Source organism: Amblyomma americanum, chromosome 10, assembly GCF_052857255.1.
Source record: "Amblyomma americanum isolate KBUSLIRL-KWMA chromosome 10, ASM5285725v1, whole genome shotgun sequence".
Lineage (NCBI taxonomy): Eukaryota > Metazoa > Arthropoda > Arachnida > Ixodida > Ixodidae > Amblyomma > Amblyomma americanum.
The window spans coordinates 110319709-110345673 of NC_135506.1; the positions used below are offsets into that span (position 1 = coordinate 110319709).

Here is a 25965-nt window from a genome sequence, read left to right on the forward strand (position 1 = left end):
AAAAAACATGGAAGAACAGTCAAGTAAAGTACTAGCTGCACTTCCCTTCTAAGAACGGCGTTACCTTCGTTATAAAACCGATAAATGGCATCATTTATCACTGATATCATACAATTCGCCCAAGCGCTTTGTAAAGAGCACGCTTTTAAGAAGCTTGTCTAATTTTCAAATGAGGAAATCAATTTAATAACAGCCAGTCTTCGGGTTTCTCGAACGCAGCAGCTGCCCTTAAGGGCCTGTGCAGCTTGCAAGTATTCTTTGCTCTTTGTTATGTTAAGCTCTCATATTTCGCACCGACCTAGTTATTTTTATGCGGTTTTCATTAAGGCTCTTGACCTGCCGCAGTCACTGTCGCGCACAATGCAAACGCCGAGAATATTTTAAGCGCAGTATTGTGTGCACAAGTATTGCTGTAAGTCGCTGCATGTGCCACTCGTCATTTCTGTTTACGCTTTTTACACTTCGCAAGACGGCCTACATTTGCAATAGCTTATATCATTCCAAAGACCACTTACACGTCGCTGTCGTTGGCATCGTTGTTGTTGTCGTCGCTGAAAGGCGAAATGGGCGAATATATATATATATGCTCGAGAATTCAGGACATACATACGAAATTCAGTGGCATGCAGCTGCTCTATCGCAAATACCTGTATTTTAGTGCGCGTTGAAATCTGCCCATCACTGAGCACCAATCGAATACATCTGCAGTCCATGACGTATTTTAGCCGAGAACCTCAGAGGCGGCACTTACATCTTGACACCGTAGTCTGCACTCTCGAATTGGGATGTACCGGTGGGTGCTATCGAGTTAATACAAAAAATGGACATCTATACAAAGAGAAACGCATCTCGAAAATCTCTGTCAATGGGTTCACTTTGTTTATACATTGCTTAACAGCGGTTTATTTGACGATGCTTAGGCAGACAGACGCAGCGGTTAAACAAAGTCCATCGTCGGGCAAGCTGAGCAGGGTCTTTCCCAGAGTGATGGCAGTGCGGCTAGGCTAATGCCCACGTTCTTCCCGGTGGCCCTGGGGAGAAAAGAAGCTTTCCTGGCGACTCATGGTGCCGACAACACAACCGGGTTGTAGTACTGCTTGAGGCGTTGCACATGCGCAGTCTCGCGGCCTCGTCGGCGGAGATCGGCAGACGGTGTGAGGGGCTTGATAATGTAGTTAACTGAAGATGTGCGCTACAGGACACGGTAGGGGCCGTGATAATTGGAAATAAGTTTCTTGGCGAGCCCGAGAGTACTGGAGGGCATCCACAGTCACACGAGCGAGCTGGGTGGAAACGCCGGTCCGAGCTGATCTTCGTCACGTGACACTATTTTTGGCGCCCTTGACTGCCTATTGTGAGCGACTGTGCGATCTGGCGGCAGTCTATTGCGTGAGGCGGCTTCAGAGACATTTTTACATTCAGGTGAAGCAGGGCGGCAGGGGAGAACTGTGTCGATGGGAGCGGATAGATTCCGGTCGTAAAGCACAAATAACGGAGAGAAAGCTGTGGTGGATTCGGTAGCAGTGCTATAGGCATACGAAATATAGGGAAGAACGAGGTTCTAGTTCGTGTAGTTGGAAGCGACGTGCATGGCCAGCATGTCACCCGGGGTGCGATTAAAGCGCTCGGTTGCAGTATCAATTTGCGGATGACAGGTGGTACAAGTCTGATGAGTTATATATTGTACTCGGCGATCAGAGCTTCTACGAGGTCTGAAAGGACGACGCGTCCTCTGTCACTGTGGAGTTCGTCGTGGAGAAGTATGAAGCGCTGCAAAGTTAAGGACGCCGCACCACCAGCTGCAGCAGCCGGGAGTGATGCGGTCTCAGCATACCTGGTAAGGTGATCAGTAGCAACAATGACCCAGCGGTTGCCTTCAGCGGTGTACGGCTGAGGACCGTATAAATAGATTCCAACGTGGTCGGACCGACCAGACGGAGAGGGTAGTGGGTGCAACTCGCCAGCGGCGCGATGAGGCAGTTGCTTACAGCATTGCCAGGCTGGACATGCCGGAAGATGTACATACCACGCCAGTAATACATAAGATGGGTGCGAGTGTACGTCTTTAAAACTCTGGCGTGGCCACAATGCGGGTAAGCGTAGGAAACGGGTGCAGATACGGGACGCTAATGTCGTGGAATGACGAGAAGCCATTTTCGCCTATCAGGGTAGCGCTGATAAAGGAGGTTATCGCGAATATAAAATTGGGAAGCTTGGCGGCGAAGGGCGCTGGATGCTGTAGGCTCAGATGCACCGGAGAGAAAGTCAAAACGAGAGGCAATCCATTTATCTTTACGCTGTTCTGAAGGCAGGTCACTGGCGGTAGGGAAGGCGCAGTGGATTCGAGGACGGAGAAACTGGGAATCTTGGCAGGCATCAGGGAGCAGCTGGACATGGCATCAGCATCCTGATGCTTGCGGCCCGACCGGTAGACGACTGGTATGTTATATTTTTGCAGGCGAAGAGCCCATCAAGCCAGGTGATCGGAAGGATCTTTTAGCGAAGAAAGCCAACGTATGGCATGGTGGTTGGTGACCACGTCAAAACGACGGTAATACAGATAAGGTCGAAACTTACGAAGGGCCTAGACAATGGCCAAGCACTCTTTTTTCGTCACGGAGTAGTTAGATTCCGCTTTCGCGAGGGTGCGACTGGCGTAACCAGCCACATATTCCTCGAATCCAGACTTGCGCTGGGCGAGCATAGCCCCGCAGCCAATGCCACTGGCGTCCGTGTGTATACTTCAGTTGGGGCTTGCGGGTTGAAGTGACGAAAGATGGGTGGTGCCGAGAGGAGAATGCACAAGGTGTAGGCATCGTCGCATGCGGCGACCAAATCGAGAAATCCACGTTGCTGCCGAGGCGCCGAGTAAAAGGGGTAACAATCGCAGCAAAGTTGCGAATAAAACGCCGAAAATAAAAACAGAGACGTAGGAAGCTGCGCAGTTTCTTAATGGAAGTATGTTTTGGAACTGCAGTCATAACACAAAGTTTGGTGGCGTTGGGACGGACACCCTTTCTTGATAGAACATGGCCTAAAATGGTAGATTCGAGAGCAGCAAAGGAACTCTTTTATTTTAGTTGAGCTGCAGGCTTAAGCCGGCAAAGATGAGTCTGAAAGTCGGGAGAGAAAAGATCACCACTTCGTCCATGCAGCGCAGGTTAAGACTTCCACTTTACGCCGCACAGAAAGGTTGGTGTCCAGCATGCGCTCAAAAGTATCCAGAGTATTACAGAAGCCGAAAGGCATGGCGTCAGATTCATAGAGGCCGTCAGGGGCCACAAATAGGATTTTAGGAAGATCTTCAGTGTTATGGGGACCTTCCAGTACCCAGAATTTAAGTCGATAGAAGAGCTCCGCTCCTTGTGGGCAGTCTAGAGCATCATCAATACGTGGGAGAGGATAAACCTCTTTTCCTGTGATCTTATTCAGGTGGCGGTAATCAACGCAAAAAACGAATAAAACCATATTTCTCCTACAGGATTGTATCAATTGAAGCGTTTTGTTGAAATTTATTAGATAGAATATTACATAACTTCTTTCTTAATTCAATTGGCTTAAGCATTTTAACGCTGCACAATACTCGAACTGCGTATCTACTGTCGTTCTCTACTTATGAGATGTTTCCTTCATAAAGCATCTAAATGAACTTCAAATATTTCAAACATGCGCTTGGCTGCAGCTAATTAACTGCCTAAAATTTTGTCGTTTACAAGTTATAACAATTTAAAATTGAAGATGACAAAACAGATTGGAATGCAGAAGTAAATTATGCTCTTTCGCAATTTTTTAGCCTCTCTTAATACCAGCCCATATTTGCAAAAGTGCGACTGAAATACAAATGTGTATTTTCTATTTTCTTTCATTATGACCTATCGTTGTTATTATTTAAAATTGACGTAGAATTACGAAGGCGTCATTGATTTAGTCGTCGTCACTGGATGGCGTAGTGCGCAATCATATTCAGGATAGAACAAAAGAACTATGCCGAAAACGCCGGCGTAGACCTCACATATAAAATCTTCGAGTTGTTTCATCTGTGTAATCAATCATTGAGGCGCAGAGCGTCAGTGGCATGCGTCATACTTCATAATAGAGTCGTCGCCTCGCCTACTCAAAGTGATCCCAGGTGTCAAACATGCGCAGTACGCACACGACATCGCCATCAGGGCCTCTTTATGCTCTGAAGGTGTCATGCAAGATACGCTACAAACTACATCTGACACTGACCAGAGGTACGCACACAAAAGGGGACTTCAAGCCAAGAGGTCCTTCATTTGCGTCGCGTAAGACGAGGCCAACCTGTCCTGGCAGGGGATATTCGAGGGGATATTCCCGTCCCTACGGTACCCCACACCTACGCGTCCTCAGCCTCCGCATGGAGCAAGCTGGTAGCGCTACCCACATCTTCACCTTCTCATTCATGCCATCGAAGTGATCCTCCGGTTGGCTACAAGGGTGTCCGACAGCAATCAAGGCCTCAACGAGCCTGACACCATCCGGCTGATTTAGATTCTAGTTATCAGCCGTATCACATGCTACATCCCATACCAGCTCTTCAAGCCTAGGAGCTACCCCAGGCCTATATTCTGATCCCCAAGGCGTATCAGCAAGCACTCAGACTAATGCCATCCATGTCTGCCGAGAAGCTCCTTGCTCCAGGACTCCACACATGCCCACGGAACTAATACAATCCCACATTGCAAACCAGATGGAGAGAATGACCCTCAGCGTTACCGGACGTCGCTTGCTCCAATGCCTCAGTTACCCTCCATCCACAGGCCACCGCAATCATCCGGACAGTGCTCTCTCACCAGTCATCAAGGGCAAACTACACATTGCACCAATTCCCAGAATTATGCACTCCGTGCGAAGAAGGCGCGAGCTAAAGCACTAGGTCGCATTAAAAACCAATCACCGCAAGTCCGCTGCCCGGACGCTGCCCACTACTCCCACCGCAAAGCCACCACCACCATCATTATCGACCAAGCACTAGATATGGTCACGACGGTGTCTATCCCAACCACCACCAGCTTGGAAGCAGAGAAAGCTCCCATAGCGCTTGTCATTGTCTCCAGCCCCCCGACCAACGTCAGATACATAACTCCGACTCGCAAGCAGCATGTCGAAGCTACCTCAAGAGCCTCGTATCTCCGTACGCGGCCACGATCCTCAGATTCTACGCCACCACCTCATCCAACATCGTACTTGTATGAACCCCTGGCTATGATCGAGTCACTTTCTAACAACCAGCGTACACGTGCCCGCGCGAGTATTTCCTGGAAACCAGGAGCCAACATCGACCGCTGTGCCTCATCGGAGCCAGTACTAAACTAGCACGAAAGTCTGCTCCAGCACCAACGCTTGGGCAGGTGCAGATATCCGCCACCCCACAGATGACTCACTCGAGACGAAGCCGTCGTCTAGCGACCATTCAAACCGATGCATGCACTCACCTGAGCCTCTACAGAAACTGCTCACCATACTGTACCCTAACGTATGCCCCTGCTGTAATGGATACCCTTCTCTATACCAAACCACCTGGACAAGCCAACTCAACGCCACAATCCCCCATATCCCTAACCCCATCCCCGCCGCAACTCAGAAGCCGTGCAGTCTAGCTCGGACCTGGATGAGCAGCACAAAGTGGTGAACTGGAACAAGCTGACGACTGCCGCGGCAGGAGTCCTGAACTGAGGGCCCCTCTCGGTATGGGGACAGCTTCTTACTGGAATGTTAACATCATCATCGTCATCGTCTTCTTTTGTGAAGGTAAACTGGTACGCGCCATCGAGTCAGAATTAAAATCGATAGGCTCAGCTCACAACCACAGGCATGCTTCACAAATCTCTTCATCCGTTCAGTCTGTTTATTCTACCACAAACAGTATAGCAGCTGGGAAATACTGCAAGAAGCAGTGCTTCCGAGTTTCAATTTCTTACTGCAATCTCGGTCCATGAGGGATCTGTGCTTTAGAGGGCGCAGCTAATGGATTGATACGTCTCGCATACTTCGCGAGATATCTGCCAGGATTGTTCGAGACGCTCGCTCATGTACAGCGTTTTTAACATCTACCGAAATAATTTATTTAACATCTCTCTCATTGCCACGTACAAGTGTGAACATAAGCACAGTACGCTTTGTTCTGCGTGCAGTCGCGCCTTCCCTATCACGAAGGAAGAAACAGTTTGTGCATCAGAATGCGATCCAGCTTCCATTATTTCAGCATGCACGCACCACAGCTGGAAATTTCAGTGAGGCAACGCATGAAATATTTTAGAAGGAAATAGCATGCTCTGTTCACTTTTGTCCACACCTCCACTTTTTTAAAACAGCTATCCGAATATTTAGAAGTGGCTGTAAAGGATTCCACTGAGGCACATATACAACTAACACGCTGCAAATGGAGCCAGTAATTTGAAAATAAGTGCATGTATTTCGCTTCCTTCATGCCTTTAGGGCACTTGGTAAAGGAGTATATATCTCGTAAGTGCATATTGGTAGGCAGATTTGTAGCGTTCCAGCTGTTCGTAACGGTCCGCACTTATTGCGGCATAGTCCACAGGAGAGAACACTTACACTTTGTGGTCGTCGGTGTCGTCGGCGTCATTGCTGGAAAGAAGAATGTAACAATGTATCATAGAATGCACTCGCAATGACATACATTGGAGAGGGGAATATATTTGTTGTACAAAAAGTTTACGGGTTTGTTCCTTCGGGGCAGTTGCCCACGCTCATCGCTTCTATGGATTGCCTTATCAGCGCACTATTAATTTAAACTCAGAGCATGTCTGAGAATATTTACTTGTTGACGCAGTCGTCGTAGCTGAAAGTTAAGAGCAGTGGTACATGTCAGATATTTAGAAGAACTTGACATAGCTTAATCGCCGAAATCTATTTCGAAAGCATTTTCAGTGGTTGTTTCATTCTAGCATTAACCGTGCAGTTAAAGAACACAACAATGCCATGCTATGGGACATTTACTGCCACGACATAACGACATCAATGGGTTCCCAATTCGCAAACACCAAACGCATCGCGGACATTCTTCAGCGATTCTCAGTTAGCATCGGAAAGCCGCCCATGAAGCTGGGGCTGGTTTGCGGCAAAGTAGGAAATGCCGGCAACAAAAGTCGCCTTATAGAAGCTGTAGAAGCTGCGCTCGATGAATTGACCTGGCGAATCCCCCGCGACCACCTGTCTGTCCGTCGACTCAGCTCATTATGTAAGATAATAACATTCATTGACTTGTCCAAATTCGTGATAACTCCGCAGTTGTAATTTTGGGCAAGAGTATGTTATTCAAGGCGAAACTTATCCTGCTGGTTCTGCTCTATGCATGTAGGCAAGACAACCCGGAGGGATGCCTTCTGCCTTCGGCACGAAGACGAAAGACGCCCGCCATGCACCCCCTAAACCAGAACTTGGGAAATGTGTTTGCTATATACGCTGACGCTAAGCGCAAGACACGAGACGCTGCTTTTGTCTAGGCTGTTTTAGCCTACATCTAATCAGTGCACTAGAAAATGAGCATGGTGTCATTGTCTCATTCACGGCTCCCACGCCTGCACAGCCCTCGCTGTGGTGCTTGCGGAAATTACCAATAAAGTGAAAGAGTTTTTGTTTAATGCCTTGAACAAACGACTCGAGGTATTAACACGCAGTCCATAGCGCAAAATATAAGAAATGTCTTACTTGTTGTTGTCGTCGTTGTCGCTGGAATGTAAGACGCCGAACACCTCGTTCACATGGGAACAACGTAATGAGCAAAAACAGCCGTTAATGTCAGGATTTTTTCACTTTCGTTTTCGACAATGCCTCTCTAGGCCCATATAAAAGTGTATTAAAGGGCTAAGATCGCAGAAAGGTATTTCTTTTGTTTTGGTAGTATTTTAAAACGATACAGGCCGACTGGAAACGCTTACATTTTGTTTTGGTGGTCACTGAAAATAGAAGTACAGGGAATGTTAGACGATTTGACACGAACTGAAAAACGCATTAGACTTCCTGTGTAGTAGCCGCAGAGATTATCCTGTTACCAGATTCGGTCTCTAGTGTACAGCAAGGCGTATCACTGACAGCACACCATTGTCAGCAAAATCTCCTTTTCTCGCCTTACCAAACGCCAAAGTCTACAAGAAAAGCGGCACTGACATGACTTACCAGTTGACGCCATTGTGCTTTCTGAAAGCCAGAATGAAAAACATGTTAGTGAGTAAAAAAAGAGGGCAGAAATGTATTTAAACTATAACACATATCTTATTTCAAGACCGAAACTAACAAGACTAAACTAAACGTGATACCCGGGTGTCCTACTTTACCACAGCTTGCCAAAAGAGGCGTAGTTCCTGCTACGACATATTACCGCTTTCAAGGACGAATTGCTTTTAATAGTGTCCTGGTCTCATGCATCGACTTCATATGTTTCGGTTCCAAGCCAAAACAATCTTTTCCTTTTTTTCGCAGATTAGAAGCACTTCTGGATTAACTTTTCTTGCTCTTTTTTTGGAGTAAAGCTATTCCAAAGGCAGATCGAGATCGCGGAACGCTAGTTTAATGGTAGAGTGGGAGCGGTCGCTGAGCCAAGATTGGTCCGTGAAGCAGTCTGAACTGTTCCGTCCATAGAGGAAGAAAAGATCAGGAGAGGCCCTCACTATCCGAGCTGCACGCCAAAAATGTGCCCGAAGTCACGTGATTTCGCAAGCACTACTGAGTCTTCGCAGCCAATAGTAACGTTGGGTGCAGCGGCATCGTATCCCTCTCTATCTCCTGCGCATGCGCAAACGCGCAGAGACGGCGGCGAAGTAGGTAGAGAGCCTTCTCGACCAGATTTAATAAATGGGGCGTAACCGTCTCTCCTGAATGATTTCCTTCCTCCATGGCTTCATCGAAGTGCGCGTGTTGGACAGGAAGTCGGCATGGCGTATTTTCTTTAGCGTCCTGCTTTCTTTCGGCGCCTCATTGCCTATCCTTCTCTAGCAGAGGATGCGGCTGGAAGAAGGCAAGGAACTCGGACTACTCTTCTTTGTGAACGGCGCGAGCAGCTTCCTCCGGCCGGATCATGTGGCTTCCAAGAGCAGACTTGGGGCGCGTGCTTTCCACCATATGCAGGCGCTCTGTCTCGGAGCGTACGGACCACTTCGGATCTGCATTTGCAATTCTTCATTGAATCCCTGGAAACTAATGTCTCGCTTTTGCTTTCCCTAATACTTCAATAATGCGAATGATCCTGTAAAGCATGCCGCGAACACTTACCGTTCGTCGATTCCATTGCTGAAACGCCAAAAAACCTTTATGTATCGCTAGAAATTGAAACTCGACAGAAGTGGACAATGCGTTTTTAATAAGTGACACGCAGTAATAACGCACCAGAATCAGAAGCCAAGGTCAGTACACCTGTTCATGCTACTTGCTTCTCATGTCCGCCGCAGCTATCCCAAATGTATTTATATAACCTCGGGGTTTATACACCATTGTGAAGTGGTTAAATTCATAAAAATGACATATGTGAAATGTTGGTAGTTTGGTGTAAAGCTAGTTAAACTCAGTACGTAGCGACATTTCAAAACTTACAAGTTGATCTTGCCAGTGCGATCAATTTGAGTGCACGGTCGAATACTTTGCTCCTTAAAAGCAGAAATGCATTCTTCAATCATCAAATAGCAACACTATTGGAAAATATTCTACACAGTAGCGTCATGAAATGCAAGGGTTTTCAATCTTAACATTGGTTTTCAGAGGCGGAACATAGACCCAGAACGCAGCACGCGCTGTTTGCGTGGCTATTGATCAAGATACTGAGCGGCTATTGATCAAGATACTGTCTAATAGAGCCCTAACAACGAATTTTAAAGGAACGCTCATCATTACAAACAGGTTCTTGGGAACCCTATCAGTACCGGCCTACGAGAAACACATTGCGGTGAAAGTTACTGTTGCACAAGTGCAAGTGATGTAAAGCAACGACGAGACGTAGATCACCGCAGCTATCAAGGACGCTGCTTTCACCTGATATATGGAACTAAAACGTGCATCCAATTAGAGGATTTTGAAGTTAAAGAAGGTCATGTCCCGAGTTGCATAGCCAACTGTGGCGTATGTTGTTATGGAGATCGAAACATAAAAAGTAAACTGCTATCATTTGTACTGGTCACCTTCGAAGCTAATTTGAGCTCACCCGTCTGCAAGCTTGGTCCTGCTAACTTTCAAAGGGCTCTCACATGAGAAGATTATTAGCAGTCGTTTCTTGAACTGCAATTTACATGTAAAAAGCTGAAATCAGTCTGACTTCTCAACCAGCGGTTATAAGGTTCTGCTTGATTGAAACAACAAATTTATTCCGTAGGCATGAAGCACAGTAGTCTCCAAATTTAATATGCCTACTGCTGTCTATCCAACAGTGGGCGTCTGTATCCGCTCCTAAAGAAATCATCTGGAATAAGGCCTGCTACCTAAGGCAATGCATACTTGAGGAACTGACCTCAAGTCCAGCAATTTCGGACAAAAATTTTGAAAATTGCAAAATTGTGATATTTAAACTGCAATATCAATGGTTCATTCTTCTGATATGTATCAAAATCTTTCTTTTAAAATGTTTCTATCGGTCGCATCTTAGAGTTAAGACTCCCATAAAAAACCAATGGGGAATGCTTTTAACGATAGCAAGAACGTTAATAGAAAAATTTCAAGACTGCCGTCGGGTGATCTACCGTTATATTGATTGTTGCAGTGAAATCTTACACTGTATAAAAGATTGCGTTCGTAAATGGTTTCCCGCTCAACAATGCTTTTGTCCAGAACTGCTAGGTATGTTCATTGTATGATAATTAGGAAATGGGATACCCACGCAACGAATTTATGCTTGCGATACTAAAGTATTCAGATGCTACGAAATCACCCCTCGGAGGTATGTTTCCTTTAGCTTCCAAATTTTTCTGAAACAACCTTTTGCATCGCAGATTTCCAAACCCTGCCGGGCGGCTGAGAACGCTGCCGACGAGTGGAAATACTTCCAGTTATCAGACAATTTTACTGAGGTTTTAACTTTGCTTCATTCGGCAAAATATGCATTTTTTATTCAAATGGAATGACCATCGTGTAAAAACCAGATATCTTGCAGGTCGCTTTCTGGTGCTTGAAGGCACAAAATTGAGAACTGAGGTAGAATTTTGCTCAGTGCTGACACTTACGGCTTCGTTCATTACTGAGTACTGAAATGTTAAATATGTTCTCTTTATTAATGCCCACTAAAACGTTAGCTAAAAAATGAATCGCAAAATGAATAAAAACCTAATCGCTCAAATTCCTGGTTATTTTTGGTCGATGCATTTTACTACAGAGCGTCATCGGTGCGCAGTACCATAACAGTGTTCAGTACGGCAAAGACTTAGTGTACTCAGTGGTTGTACTCTCTGGAAGTAGAAAAAGAATAAGACAATTGTTTCAATCTAACAAAAAGCACAGATGTATGCTTCAGCGGGGGCGCCTGTAAAACAGTGACGTAAACGAGCTTGTAGTGAATATTACTAAGGCTTGCCTATTTTCCATCCCGCTCATAAATCATTGTCCGTCACACCACCTCTATTTTTTAAATTCTAATGCCATCTCAACGCACAACAGTTTTGGGTGTTGTTATTGACCCTCGTCTAAAATCTCATTATCATATAGTGGAAACTTTCTTGCAAATTTTGTATGGATTACGCGATATAATCAAATCCTGGGGTTGTTTATCTATATATTATGATACTATTACTACACATTCGTTCATAGCCACATAAACCATGGCATCCCATCCTGGAGCTCATAATATTCATCTCAGGGCATTAATAAAACTCCAAAAGCAAGCCGCACACGTCTTAGCCTCTTCCCCTCGAACCTCACCCTGGCGCATTTTGTACATGCATTTAAAGCCGAGACGGAATTGCAGGGATTAGAGATGTTGAGGTGGTGCGGGCCCACTCCGGGTAACGAGGCGCCTCACGCGAAAGCTCGAGTTTTCGTCAACCGAGCAGGCGGGTCGGCTCATCCGGTGGTGTGGGGGGTGGGGGGCTCACGAGAGATTGGCTGGTGTCCATCCATGACATTGCAAATCAATACAAGTTGAGCGGGTTCTGCCCCTGCCAGATAAGACATTGGCCGAGACGCTGGAGTCAGTCTGAAAAAGGCTCCAGACGAGATTTTTTTCTTAGTCTATAAGTATTAAGTCAAATACACATACAAAGGGCGAAGCCGGAGTGTCAGTAGTGTAGGCACCCGGTGACATGTTATCATATCCGGTGGGAATGAAAGGAAGAGCAGCCGCTCTACTGCAATATCCTTCTCTTGAGCACTGCAAGGCCGTGTTGACCAGCTGAGATCCGCCCGTCCAGATCAGGGCTGTGGAGTGCACCGCCCTGGTCGCCGTCAGCCAAAGACTGATAGTCATCTAGCACGGAATCATCTACACGCGCTTTCGAAGAAATAGTTTCTCCATCCATCCGTCTGACACATGCCTGAACAGCGCATGAAGTAGGCCAACCTTCTAAGAAAATTGCTAGATAACTCGTCTTTACAGCTCGTCACCCCACCCCAGCAAACAAGTACACTCTAAACAGAAGGGACTGAAAATGGAGTATGGAGTAAACTGTCTTCTTGTGCATAAAAGGAAGTGCACTAGAGGACAGCTTATTCTTTTTTTGCTCCCACATAGGCGTATTCCCGCTGAGAGTGTAGCAATGGCCCGAGCAGGCAGTTTCGCTCCCACTGTTTTCGTGACATCGAAGCTCGCGCATCGCGATTTCCGTGCTCCGGCCGTCTGTCGCCTGTGGCAATTAATTTACCTGCGCCACACTAAGCAAATCTCCTTCCGGTTATTCAAATTGGTCATTCCATTGCACTTAGTGCATCGTGTCCATCCAGAAAAGAAGCCTTCATCGAAAATTTCTCATTGCGCTTACTTTCTTTGAAATACATTTTGTATGCCAAGTGCTGCGGAACTAGATACACTTACCTGGTGACGTCTCCGTCGTTTTTGAAAGCATGAACGTAGTAAAAATTATTTGCTTTCACTTACAGGAGAACAAGTGCATAGAACGAAAGTAAATTGAGATCCTTCCTTCTGAACAATTTTTTCTGCACTTTGTAATATGACAAAGTTCTGTTGTGACGTGCCCTGCTGCTCAGTTTTTCAGTGCATTACTTTTCTCTCATTTTAGAGTAGACAAAATGCAAGAGCATTCGTTGCTGCCTTCTTTGTTGCTTGAAGGTAAATTACCGTAAGTGTACCAGCGAGCTACAAACATGAAATTAAACCTCTTGCGCGCTACACACTAACAAAACGACAACTGGAACCGGGGCACAGGACAAGCGCGCAAGAAGTTTTATTTTTATTTATTTTATTTAGAACATACTGCAGGCCTACAGTAGGCCCAAGCCGGAGGGGCGAGTACATAGTATATGCAAAAAATAACAGGTTTAGCAAAATTGAAAAAATGTTAAATACAAGTTGTAACACAAAATACAGCAATAAATACAAGGCTCAGATGCAAAATATAAAAAGTGAACGCAGAAAACGGCTCTCAAATTAAATGCTGTGAAGAAAACATTGATTCAAAAGAATCAGCTCTGGTTAAGAGATCTGGCGAACACCTGTTCCACTCCTCAATGGTGCGTGGAAAAAATGAGAATTTAAAGGCGTTAATCCTAGCACTGTAAGGGGTTAAAGAGTTAGACTTCCTCGGTTCTTGTTGCATCAGGGTGGAGAGTGTATCTGTTCTTAAATCACGCAAATAACGTCGCTACGAGTATATGCCGCGCCCGCGGGCTAATGCGCTCAAAACGAAATCGGGCTAATTTAAAAACCGGCCGTGGTGGCTCGGTGGTTAGGGCCGAGCGCCTTAACCACCGAGTCACCACGGCGGATTTTTAAGTTAGCCCGATTTGTTTTCAGTCCATTAGCCAGCGGGCGGAGAGTCTACTCGTAGCGACGTTATTTGCGCGATTTGAGAACTGATACACTCTCCACCTTGATGCAACAAGAAGGCGGCTTTCTCTCTCGGTTTGCCCACAGTTTGTCCTGGCCTCATAGAGCGGGTTACACAAAGCTCAACTTTCAATTTTCAGTTTCCTCTTCCTTCTTTCCCTCCCTCCTTTATCCCTTCCTTTACGGCGCGGTTCGGGCGTTCACCGAGATATGTCAGACAGTTACTGCGCCGTTTCCTTTCCTCAAAAACCAAACAAAGCAAGTGAGCCGACGGTGTTCACAGGGTCCATTGGCGTTGACAACTTTGCAAAAGCTGTTCATTTTCACGAAAGGAAAGGCGCGCAACCGCTCCGTGAGGTTTCAATTTCGCTTTCATGTACGTGGCGTTGGTGCCCAACTGCAAAAACCTGCTTTGATTGCGTTCCGTACACTGGACAGGCATATAATGGTTGATAGCGAGAGATTCATCACCAAATGAACGCTGCGGCCCAGATATTGCTACAGTACCGCATGTCAGCCACAACGCTGTCAGCGCTAATGCATTCAGGCCACATCTCTCTCTCTCTCACCACTGCCACATGTATCCACGCACGAATGAGGCGTCCGCATATCCAGGGAGCCAGTTACGCGCCCTTCCTTTGCTCAAAGCCATCGCCGTCTAGAACATTGTCGACGTTAACGTCGGTGAACACAGTGAACGCCGACATCTCTGAGCGGTCCGTGCGCGAAGTGAGAGCGTGCGAGCGTAGATGGCCCACACGCAGACAATGGTCGCGCGCGATGTTCGGCCTGGCGCAGGGCATCCCATCTGTGCCGGCCTCGAAGACATCGCGTGGCCGCGACCGGCCCCCAACCAAGCAATTTGCGCGCGTGTGCACCGAATACTCCAATGATGCGCGGCGCAGCTCCCCAAATTGATTTATTCTGTATTTTATAGTGTATATTAAGCCCTACCCCTATCATTTCTCACTATCGCTCCCCTCCTTTTTTTTCGCTCTCCCTGTCCTCTCCCTGTGCTTTTATTCGTGCCAGCCACAGCTCAGGCACTTCAGGTTTCGACTGCAGATGCCGCGGCTACACAAATCGTTTCCTTCCATTCATATTTTAATATTAAATAGTGACTAACAACAACAACATTTCCTCCGCTGCGGCACCTCTTTCTTCCTTTCTTCGTTCACTCCCTCCTGTCTCCCTTCCTTTACGGCGCGGTTTGGATGTCCACCGACATAAGCAAGAAAGTTATTGCGTCATTTACTCTCCTCAAAAGCCAAAAAAACATATCCCAATGCGTTGCTTGTCCTTACATTAGCTACGCGGAGCATTGGCCACTTGGTGCAAGGCCATGCTGCACGGTGTGTTTAGGGGAGCTGACGACAGCGGGTATTCGGCAGCCACCTTAGCTTGGTCTGTTATCTCTTGTCATCCCTGCCATGCCTTGGAGCATTAGCGTTATGTTTGCGGGCTGCGGTTTTATCGGACACAAGCTTCGTGAAGACGCCCGGAAGGCGATCTGGACGCGCAGATGTAATGTGGGCCGACGACCGCACAATCGTGCTCTTGAAAAATCATACACCTATTTAAACTAAGTCGCTTGCTTTCATAATATGTTATGAAGGGAGGTGTTGCAAATGGGTTGCAAGCCCCAAGGGTAGCGTTGGCCTGGCGGCCTGGGGCAAAGCTGGAAACATCCGAAGGTCCCGGCAAAGGATGAGTCGACTGGCAACAGAACAACTTGTTTATTCTGGCTTCGCAAAAGAGCAGCCGGTCAGGGCGACCACGTTACTCGAAGGAAGAAATCGAAGTCCCTTTGGCGTCCGGGCCAGCGGCTTTTATACCCTCGGAGTCGAGGGCAAGAAGGAACGGCTTGGGATGAGGCGCCCGATACGGCGACGCTCAGACATGTTCAGACGTGACGTGCGCGTCCGAGGGCCCGGCGCAGGTCAGACCTCCTCGCCTCCCAGTTGGGGAGCTCCTCTCCCCGGCTGCCGCGCTTTGACAAGCGTGGGCACCAACATGCACACACACACACGCACACACGACGACACGTGGCATTGAAACCTGCCTGGACGCGCTTGGCGAGAGGCGTTACGGCAGCACTGAACGGGCCCAAAATGACCGCCACTTTGAACGAAGCCCCGGCGTCCGTTGCATCCGCGCCGGCTATACCGCGCGTCGTAGGCGAAACGTAACAGGCCGCCCCGCCGGGAGAAGGAGATCCCGATGGCCAGGGGACTGCATCCGCTGTCCGGAGGGATGTCGCTCGATGATGCTCGTAATCGAAACCGGTCGTCCCTCGACGTTGCTTGAGCGCAGCGCACAGAGAAGGCCTCGTTCTCAGGTTCAGGTTCACGCAGGGCACTGCAAAGTGACTTCGGGAGAGTTGCCATTTTTGTGCTCGTTCCCAGCAAGCGTTAGAACTACGCCGAAACGCAACCGCTCAGTCAGCAAGCACGAGACAACCCTCACTAAGCTCTGCCAGGCTCTTTCCCCTTTTATACTACTGCCTAGTTCCTTACAGTAGTCAAGCAGCTCTCAGAACGCGTCCACAAATTGGAAAATTGCACTAGAAAGCACATAATCACTTTGAAACACTAAACAAAAGCAATATGTTAAAAATCCTGCCTCAGGAAGAAAACATCAGTAAAAAACAACTTTGAGGCGGATTCCTACGTTAGGGGCTTCGACTTAAGCCGTCGGCGTTACCGTTGAGACTCCCCTTTTTGTAGCGCACCTCAAAGGAATATTGTTGCAAAGCGAGGCTCCAGCGCAGGAGGCGGCCATTTTTGGGAGAGATGGTCTGCAGCCATTGGAGAGGGCAGTGATCCGTCTCAATGATAAACCTCGAGCCGGCTAGGTAGCATGACAATTTCTGAACGGCCCACACGAGACACGCACACTCTTTCTCGGTGGCGCTGTACGCCTGCTCACGACAGGTCAGCTTACGACTAGCATACAGGACGGGGTGCTCCACTTCTCCATTGTCCCTTTGGCACAGTACAACGCCCGTGCCTCGCTCACTAGCATCGCACTGAACAACGAACCCTTTTGTGTAGTCTGGCGATCGTAGCACAGGCTGGCTTGTTAGGGCGCTTTTTAGGGCGCTAAATGCTCTTTCCTTTGTCTCGCCCCAGACGACTGTTTGGGGCTCTGTTTTTCTTAGAGCATCCGTTAGGGGAGCCGCGATATCGGAGTACCTGGGGATGTACCTCTGATAGTAGCCGGCGACACCTAAGAACGACCGAATATCGGTCTTCGTGTGCGGTTGCGGGAAGTCTCGCACAGCGGCCACCTTTATTTCAGAGGGGCGGCGACGACCCTGTCCATTCACGTGACCGAGGTAGACAACCTCGGCCTGTGCTAATTGGCACTTGGGAGCCTTGACTGTCAAGCCCGCTTCGCGCAGGCGGGTTAGCACTGCCCGCAAGTGTGCCATATGCTCAGACCAGGATGCGGAGAATATCGCTACGTCGTCTAAATACGGTAAAGCGAATTCTTCCTGTCCCCGCAACACTTTGTCCATGAGGCTTGAAAAGCAGTATGGCGCGTTCTTCAAACCAAAACTCAAAACTTTAGGACGGAATGTTCCCATTGGTGAAATGAACGCCGCATACCTACTAGCCTCTTCTGTAAGTGGAACCTGCCAATAACCCCTGACAAGATCTAGGGTGGAAATAAACTGAGCGCTACTAACTTTCTCAAGGCGCTCCTCGATGTTAGGGATCGGATAAATTTGATCCTTAGTGATGGAATTAAGCCTGCGGTAGTCGACGCAAGGACGAGGTTCCTTGCCCGGTACCTCAACTAAAATCAAAGGGGAGGTATAATCACTCTCACCCGCCTCAATAACACCGAGCTGTAGCATTTTCTTTACCTCAGCCTCCATAATATCGCGCTGGCGGGGTGACACCCGGTACGCCTTGGATCGTACTGGCTCTGGGGAGGTAAGTTCTATACCATGAGTAAGGACAGAAGTCCTACCAGGCCTCTTAGAGAACTGACCTTGAAACTCTTGTAAGAGTTGGTGTAGTTCGGTTTTCTGCTCAGCCGACAGCGGTGCTTTAATGATTAAGTCACTAATGACCTGATCAGTGTCTTCCCTGTTCGTCACTGAGCCTAGTCCCGGAAGCTCGACCGGAAGCTCTTCGGGAACGTTCACCATCATACACACCACTGCTTCCCGTTGTCTATAGGGTTTGAGCAGATTACAGTGGTAAACTTGCTGTGCTTTCCGTTTTCCTGGCAGACTCACCACGTAGTTAAGGTCCGACAGTTTTTGAACAATCCGTGCTGGGCCCTCCCACTGCACGTCGAGTTTGTTTTTTAGCGATGTGCGCAATATCATTACCTCATCGCCCACCTCAAAACGACGGGACCTGGCTGTCCGATCATAATAAACCTTGGCCCTCTGCTGGGCCTTTGCCATTGCTTCACCTGACAACTCCTGTGCCCTTCTTAAGCGTTCGAGGAGACTAAGCACGTACTCGACCACGACTGGGTCGTCGCCCCTGCCTTCCCACGAGTCTCGAAGCATGCGAAGCGGAGACCGCAGCGAGCGACCGTACACCAGCTCAGCTGGCGAAAACCCCGTAGCCGCATGCGGCGCGGTCCTTAATGCAAACATCACCCCAGGCAGACACAACTCCCAATCACTTTGTTGCTCAAAACACAATGTTCTCAACACGCGCTTCATGACGGAGTGGAGCTTCTCAACGGAATTCGACTGTGGGTGGTACACTGAGCTGTGTAACAGCTTTACCCCACACCTTTCGAGAAAGGCTGTCGTCAAAGCGCTGGTAAACACTGTGCCTTGATCTGACTGGATTTCCGCAGGAAAACCAACTCGCGCAAATATGGACAGTAGTGCATTGACTATCTCAACTGAGCTGAGTTCTTTAAGCGGCACTGCTTCAGGGAACTTTGTCGCTGGGCAGATCACAGTCAAAATGTGTCTGTACCCCGTGGCTGTTACCGGCAGAGGTCCCACTGTATCAATAACGAGCCGTCTAAAAGTCTCCGTAATGATAGGTACCAACTTCAACGGCGCCCTCGATATGTCCCCTGGTTTGCCAACCCGCTGACAGGTGTCACATGTCCTCACAAAGTGTTCTACGTCACGAAAACACCCTGGACAATAGTACTCTTGCAAGAGACGGTCCTTAGTCTTCTTAACTCCTAGGTGTCCGGACCACGAACCGCCATGCGACAAGCGCAACAGATCCTGACGGTAGTACTGAGGCACGATCAGCTGATCGAACTCGACTCCCCTGCGGTCTAGATACTTCTGGTACAAGACCCCACCTCTTTCCACAAAACGAGCATTTTTCTTGGCGATACCTTCCTTGACATTGCAGCGCATGTTTTCCAGGCTGCCATCCTTTTTTTGCTCGGCTATCAAAGCCGACCGGCTGACTTTTAGCAATCTATTAAGTCCATCGGACGTAGGCGCGATGAGCAAATCTGCAGATAGCTCTTCCAACTTTCCCGTGCCGGGCATTTCCTCTCCTGTACCTGGTGCCTTCAACGCTACAGGCTCAATTTTATTCAGTTCGGACGTGCTCTGAGTATCAGCTTGCTGCGCCTCCGACCCTTTCTCATTGTTCGACAACGTCGGCCCCGCAACTACCGCCTTTGCAGCGAGCTCCCGAACTCTCAATCTGGTTAAGGCCTGAACGCTAGCCTCACCAAACAAAAGCCCCTTCTCGCGCAGGAGGTGATCGGACCTGTTCGAAAATAGGTACGGGTACTGGGGGGGCAGCATAGATGACACTGCGGCCTCCGTGTCAATTGCTCCGAAAGGTCCTTCAATAAGCACTTTTGCTACGGGCAGACACACGCTGTGAGCTTCCACGGCTTGCTTGATCCATGCGCACTCGCCCGTGAACATATCGGGTTCTACGTAAGAGGGGTGAACTACATCCATTGTAGCTGCGGAATCACGAAGCACTCGGCACTCTTTCCCGTTCACGAGGAAGTCTCGCATGTAAGGCTCGAGAAGCTTCATGTTCTCGTCAGTGCTGCAGAATGACAAAAACACGACTTTTGTTTTTGTTTCTGGACACTGCGCCGAAAAGTGACCCGGCTTCTGGCACGTATAACACACGCGCGCTTGCCTCGTCTCGAACCGCTTTCTGCGTTCGGCTTCGGCTGCCGCCGTCTCCTTACGTTTGGTCGGACTTCTTTCACTCGCATCCGCCCTACGTGTGTCCCCCCTTGCTCTCATGGGTGTGAACTTCGGCCTCTCAGACTTGGAGCCAAATTCACCCTTTTGACCGTCCTTATCTCCGCGAGCCCGACGCGTCACAAACTCCTCGGCTAGCTCGGCGGCTTTAGCCACTGTACTAACGTCTGGCCTATCCAAGACCCAGTACCGCACGTTCTCAGGTAACCGACTATAAAACTGTTCTAGCCCGAAACACTGCAGAATTTTCTCGTGGTCACCAAACGCTTTCTCTTCTTTGAGCCACTCCTGCATGTTTGACATAAGCCTGTAGGCAAACTCTGTATATGACTCACTTCTGCCTTTTTCATTTTCCCGAAACTTCCGACGGAACGCCTCCGCTGACAGCCTGTACTTTTTTAGGAGACTCGATTTCACTTGGTCGAAATCCTCTGCCTCCTCTCTCTTCAAGCGAGCGACTACGTCGGCCGCCTCGCCGGGTAGCAAAGTGAGCAAGCGCTGTGGCCACGTTTCCCGAGAGAACCCCTGCTTCTCGCACGTTCGCTCAAAGTTAACCAGGAACAAACCAATGTCCTCTCCAAGCTTAAACGGCCGCATCAGGTCAGTCATTTTGAACGGTACCCGTTCTCCTGCACCGTGTGCCTGACTTCCATTACGAGCGCGTTCCATCTCTACCTCGAGACGCTTCATTTCCAAAGCGTGTTGACGATCGCGCTCTTCTTTCTCTTTATCTTTTTGTTCTTTACGTTCGCGCTCGTCTTTCTCTTTTTGCTCTTTACGTTCGCGCTCGTCTTTCTCTTTTTGCTCCCTCTCCTCAATGGTCTCAAGGCATTCCGACAGCTCGTCATCCTCAGCCTCCAACTCAAGAATAGCCCTTAGCAGTTCTGGTTTTCTGAGTTTGTCTGAGACATCCAGACCCAACTCTCTTGCAAGCTCCAGCAATTTCGGTTTGCGCAACGACTTCAAATCCATGGCTGCTCCGAATGCTGCTTTCTCTACTGCCTACTATTGTCTTGCCGCAAACTAACCCGGCAGCAACGACAACACAATTAGCAGCTCTGTTTCTGACACTAACAAAAGCCTGGCAAAACTCAGAAGAAGAAAGTCCCGCACTCACCAAACCTCGCAGCCAAGAATTCAGCGCAGTCGTTCCGCTGCAGGCAACCAGTCATCACACAGGGCTCGTTGCACTGCTCCCGGATGGTCGTTGTGCTGCTCAGCATACAGTTGACCGCATATCTTCGCTGCTGGCCTCCGTTGTCGCGATCTCACCGCTGGCAACCAGTTGTTGCAAATGGGTTGCAAGCCCCAAGGGTAGCGTTGGCCTGGCGGCCTGGGGCAAAGCTGGAAACATCCGAAGGTCCCGGCAAAGGATGAGTCGACTGGCAACAGAACAACTTGTTTATTCTGGCTTCGCAAAAGAGCAGCCGGTCAGGGCGACCACGTTACTCGAAGGAAGAAATCGAAGTCCCTTTGGCGTCCGGGGCAGCGGCTTTTATACCCTCGGAGTCGAGGGCAAGAAGGAACGGCTTGGGATGAGGCGCCCGATACGGCGACGCTCAGACATGTTCAGACGTGACGTGCGCGTCCGCCGGGCCGGCGCCGGTCAGATCTCCTCGCCTCCCAGTTGGGGAGCTCCTCTCCCCGGCTGCCGCGCTTTGACAAGCGTGGGCACCAACATGCACACACACACACGCACACACGACGACACGTGGCATTGAGACCTGCCTGGACGCGCTTGGCGAGAGGCGTTACGGCAGCACTGAACGGGCCCAAAATGACCGCCACTTTGAACGAAGCCCCGGCGTCCGTTGCATCCGCGCCGGCTATACCACGCGTCGTAGGCGAAACGTAACAGAGGTTACCATACCACAACTGCTTTTCTTTACGTGACACGAAACAACTTGAGCTATAGGCAAAGCTTGATGCAATGAAATATTTCTGCAACGCTGTTTTGCATTAATTTATGTCAAGCTTTCCAGTGGAAAATATCATTTCAGACGCTTCCGAATTTCGGTCATGTCTTTTTACGCCGTGTAACGGGTGACACATGTGTAAGCTTTAGAAAATGGTAGCGCTTACCTGTAACTGAATTCGCCGGAGCTTGCGGAAACCGAGATTGAGCGAATGAGCCTTCCCCCTGCGACGGTGTCGTCGTAGGCCCGGACAGCTTCGATCCTGGCCCGCTTTTCCGTGTAGTGTCGCCTGAGTACAAACCTGCCGAAGGGAGCAAAGAAGGGCATCAGTTGCACACTTATCTGAATCTACAAGTAGGCATCCGCTCGCGAGCATTATAGAACGCCTTAGTTTTCACCGAACACCCCCTTCTTTCTGTTTTTGACTATGTTCTGTGACTTCCTGCCCCAACTGACCCTTTCCTCATACCAGTGTGGAGCACTGTCTTTGCCGCTGCTGCCGCGTAGCCTTCTCCACTCCTTCCATCCCCTTTCCGTCACCCTTCGCCTGGAGTACCAGCTGGCCGTAGGCGAATCTGAAAGGCCGGCTCATCCTCGTCAACCTGAAGCATAACATACTAGGCACTTTATAAGCGCTGTTTAATGAAAAGCCTCTATACACCAGCTTCCAGCCCCTGCGTCTATTAATAACATTGTTTCCAAAACAAATGACAACGAGGAATATTTAAACTTTCCTTATTAGCGAGAGACGGACACATTTTGAGGTAAATATCTCCCTCAGCGGATATCTGCCCGTAAACGCGTCAAACAATATTCTGGAAAGTTTTCAAGCCCCTAGTTAATCGCTTCTGTGGAAGCAGGAACCGGTTCAATGCAATTTCACACTCCCGTCTCTCAGTTACTGGGTGTAGAGAGCTGTGCTTTGGGATGACGCCCACCGCCTTTTCCAATTTTGCACATTGTCTACTGTCTACCAGTTATATGCTCATGTAGCAATCATGTAGGCGTGAACATCCCCGACTCCACGATTCGAGAGCCTGGCTTGAGTCGCATTTAAAGCCGTTGTTCTTAATTATCCAGCGTGATCACTAGCCGACAATATTCTTGAGCAAAGCAATTATAGAAGCGAAACGCTTCACTACGCTATGTAAAGCAGCTGTTGTGTTGGCCGGAGAATGACCTTCGACGACTTTCAGCCTAACCACCTTAGCCGTAGATGACCATATGTGGTATAGTACGGTGTCGAACCCTTGACCCCTCACCTTGACTCATGACCTTTTTTTTGACTCTCTACTTTTGACACTTGGTGACCTTTGGGTTGTGGAGCCCCGTGATGGCGTCCAATGGGGTGTCATAAGACCATGTGATGCTACGTCATAGCCACGTGTTCGTGTGGGTATATATACAACGGTTGTCGCGAGCGTGTAGCAGAGCTGCCATGAACGAGCGTCAGACGCTTCGCAAGCGTCCTTGCTTTTCGCTGAACTCCAGGGTTAGCCAAGTTAAGCCACTGCCAATTTTTTCCACTGACGATGCTTATCCCCCGCAGATCACTCGTCGGGAGTTCTTATACATTCTTATACAATCTTATACATTCAAATATACGTCTTCCTGACCTGATTACGGAGCGATCATCCACACCAGAGACGTACTGGCGTACAGTCGACAGGTCTCCGACTGCGCGCGAGGAGGTGCAGGGAAGCGGACAGGCAGGGCCACTGCGCGTGCGCAGGAGGTGTCCGGTAAACCGATATGAGTCTACACTAATACGCATACTCTATGCCAAATCTCTTTAATACAGAAATTAGCATAGCGGAGACATATATCTGATTACCGGACGCCGGCTGCGCACGCGTGCCAGCACTAGAAGGGCGAGGTTATGGGACACTGCTCGCGCAGTCGGCATCCGATAATCCGACATACGTCCCCGCTATGCTAAATCTCTCAAATCTCAAAAACTTGTTCTGTGGGGTCTTTGGGGCAAGTTCATTTCCGCGAACCCATTAAAGTCGGCTTGTCAGTGTAGAAATATAAAGGATATGCTAGTGAGAGTTGAAAGTTTCTATGGCCAAGATTGAGGCATATCATGTCAGCAAATATTTGCCTCGAGGTGCTTGCAGTTTCCGTTGACAATGTACCCAATATAAGCTGTGAAACGCGCTTTTTAGCGATGGTTTCGTATTTTGCCGCAGTGAGCCACTCAGTATTATGCGGTCGAGTCATGATGACGATTTGCCCGGTGACCGACGACGCACAGAAACCTAGCGTTGAACTCAGCTTTTCGGGCGAACAGATTTTATGCAGCGCGTCCCCTCAAACCTTTTATTGGGCGCTTGAGCAGGGCATGCGACTCGCGAATTTTCCTCGCCACCCTGATGTGCGCCGGATTCTTACAGAGGAGCGCTTGATACGGGCGAAACAGGCAGGGCAAAATTTCAACATCCTCGATGTACAGCACAACTTATTCGATCTGTGATTTCATCAATAAACACACGTGCGTATACAGGGTATTTCACCTAAGATTTTGCACAATTTTCAAGGATAGCCTTTTGAGTTAGAAGAGCGCCTTTTTGACAGCATTGTCAATGGTGTAATGTGTCAGAATACAGCTAAGACCTAACCAGCAGGCTGGCTGACTTACATTGAATAGTTAACTTTTATTGTTACTGTTAGGCTCCTTAATTATTGCAAGCAGTGTAGACGACCGTAGTACTATCCATATCAATTTTTAGAATTTTGAAAGCACATTTATCCTCGACCCTGTGGCTCAGCAAATTTTGGCTGTACCGGCGAGTTACGTGCCCGTACAGGTTTCTTTGCCTGCAAGCTTCTCGAAAGCGCATGTATATTGGCGCGATTTAGCCAGAATTTTCGAAATTCTAGAACTCATATTGCCGCGAATCTTTGCAGTGTTTGTTCCTTCTTCAAATCTGCCGCCACGCCACTTTATCGCTTTGTTTCCGACGCAAGACGCAGCTAGATTTATCTCGATTGATCGCAGCCAGGCAGAGCTGATTCTACGTTGTTCAGGAATGTTCTAGTAACCTTGCGCGCTTTATCTCGAAAGTTCGCTATCAGCTTTAAATTCAGCGGCGGGCATTCTGTTCGAAGACCACCGAACACACCTGTCGCTTCGCCGCCACCGAGTGATTCAGTCCATTTTGGGTGCATGTCAGCCCAATAAAGTTTTCTTTCAGACGAACATTTGTCCGTCTTCATCGCTGCTTCAACTGCCGTCACCACTACTACGCGACATCTGGTGGAGGTGCGGGGTGGCCTTCCATGTTCCGGACGCCCCCTTCAAGTCGTGAAGCCTGCCCTCAGCGCTTCGCACCCGAGGACTAGCCAGCAGCTCAGCGAACCAGCCGACGTCTCCAGGGAGAGAAGCCTGACTTCGGGACCCTGCCGGACCGCACCAGACCACGAAAAGACGCTGCTACGAGCACCGCAACCTCGCCGAAGATGTCTACAGAGATCATACTGCAGCAGCCGTGGGTGCCACTAACTTTCAATGAATCCCTAGGCGAAGACCACAAAGAATGGTTGGACTAATTTGAGCGCGTGGCATCATTCGACAATTTTGATGATGCGGCAAAAATTGGACATGCATTTTTCCCATTGGAGGGCTCCGCACGCACCTGGTATGAAAACAGCGAGTACTCCGTAACGGCGTGGGAGCTATTCAAGAAAGACCCCTTGAAGGTATTCAACAGTTTCGTGAGGAAAAAAAGATCTGAACGACTCCTCGAGTCCTGGATCTAGGTTCCGAATGAGCCCGTTCGCTTTTAAAGTAGAGAGATGAAGCGCCTCTTTCGCCGCGCCGACCCCCAGATGACCAAGGAAAATAAAGTTCAGTTTCTAATGCGCGGCGTAAAAAAACAACTCTTTTCCAGCCTCGTCCGCCAGCCGCC

The 25965-nt window shown here is 48.7% G+C and overlaps 1 protein-coding gene across 1 annotated transcript in view; it reads right to left on the reverse strand.

Moving 5' to 3' along the window:
* Window positions 1-25965, reverse strand: part of LOC144108627 (uncharacterized) — an 86335-nt gene that overhangs the window by 48777 nt on the left and 11593 nt on the right. The window contains exons 6-13 of the mRNA XM_077641816.1: window positions 22221-22355; window positions 9256-9273; window positions 8164-8184; window positions 7926-7943; window positions 7696-7716; window positions 6806-6826; window positions 6580-6612; window positions 516-551 (exon numbers count right to left, since the gene is read on the reverse strand). Of these exons, the coding sequence (XP_077497942.1) occupies window positions 516-551; window positions 6580-6612; window positions 6806-6826; window positions 7696-7716; window positions 7926-7943; window positions 8164-8184; window positions 9256-9273; window positions 22221-22355 (303 nt within the window). The remainder of the gene's footprint in view (window positions 1-515; window positions 552-6579; window positions 6613-6805; window positions 6827-7695; window positions 7717-7925; window positions 7944-8163; window positions 8185-9255; window positions 9274-22220; window positions 22356-25965) is intronic.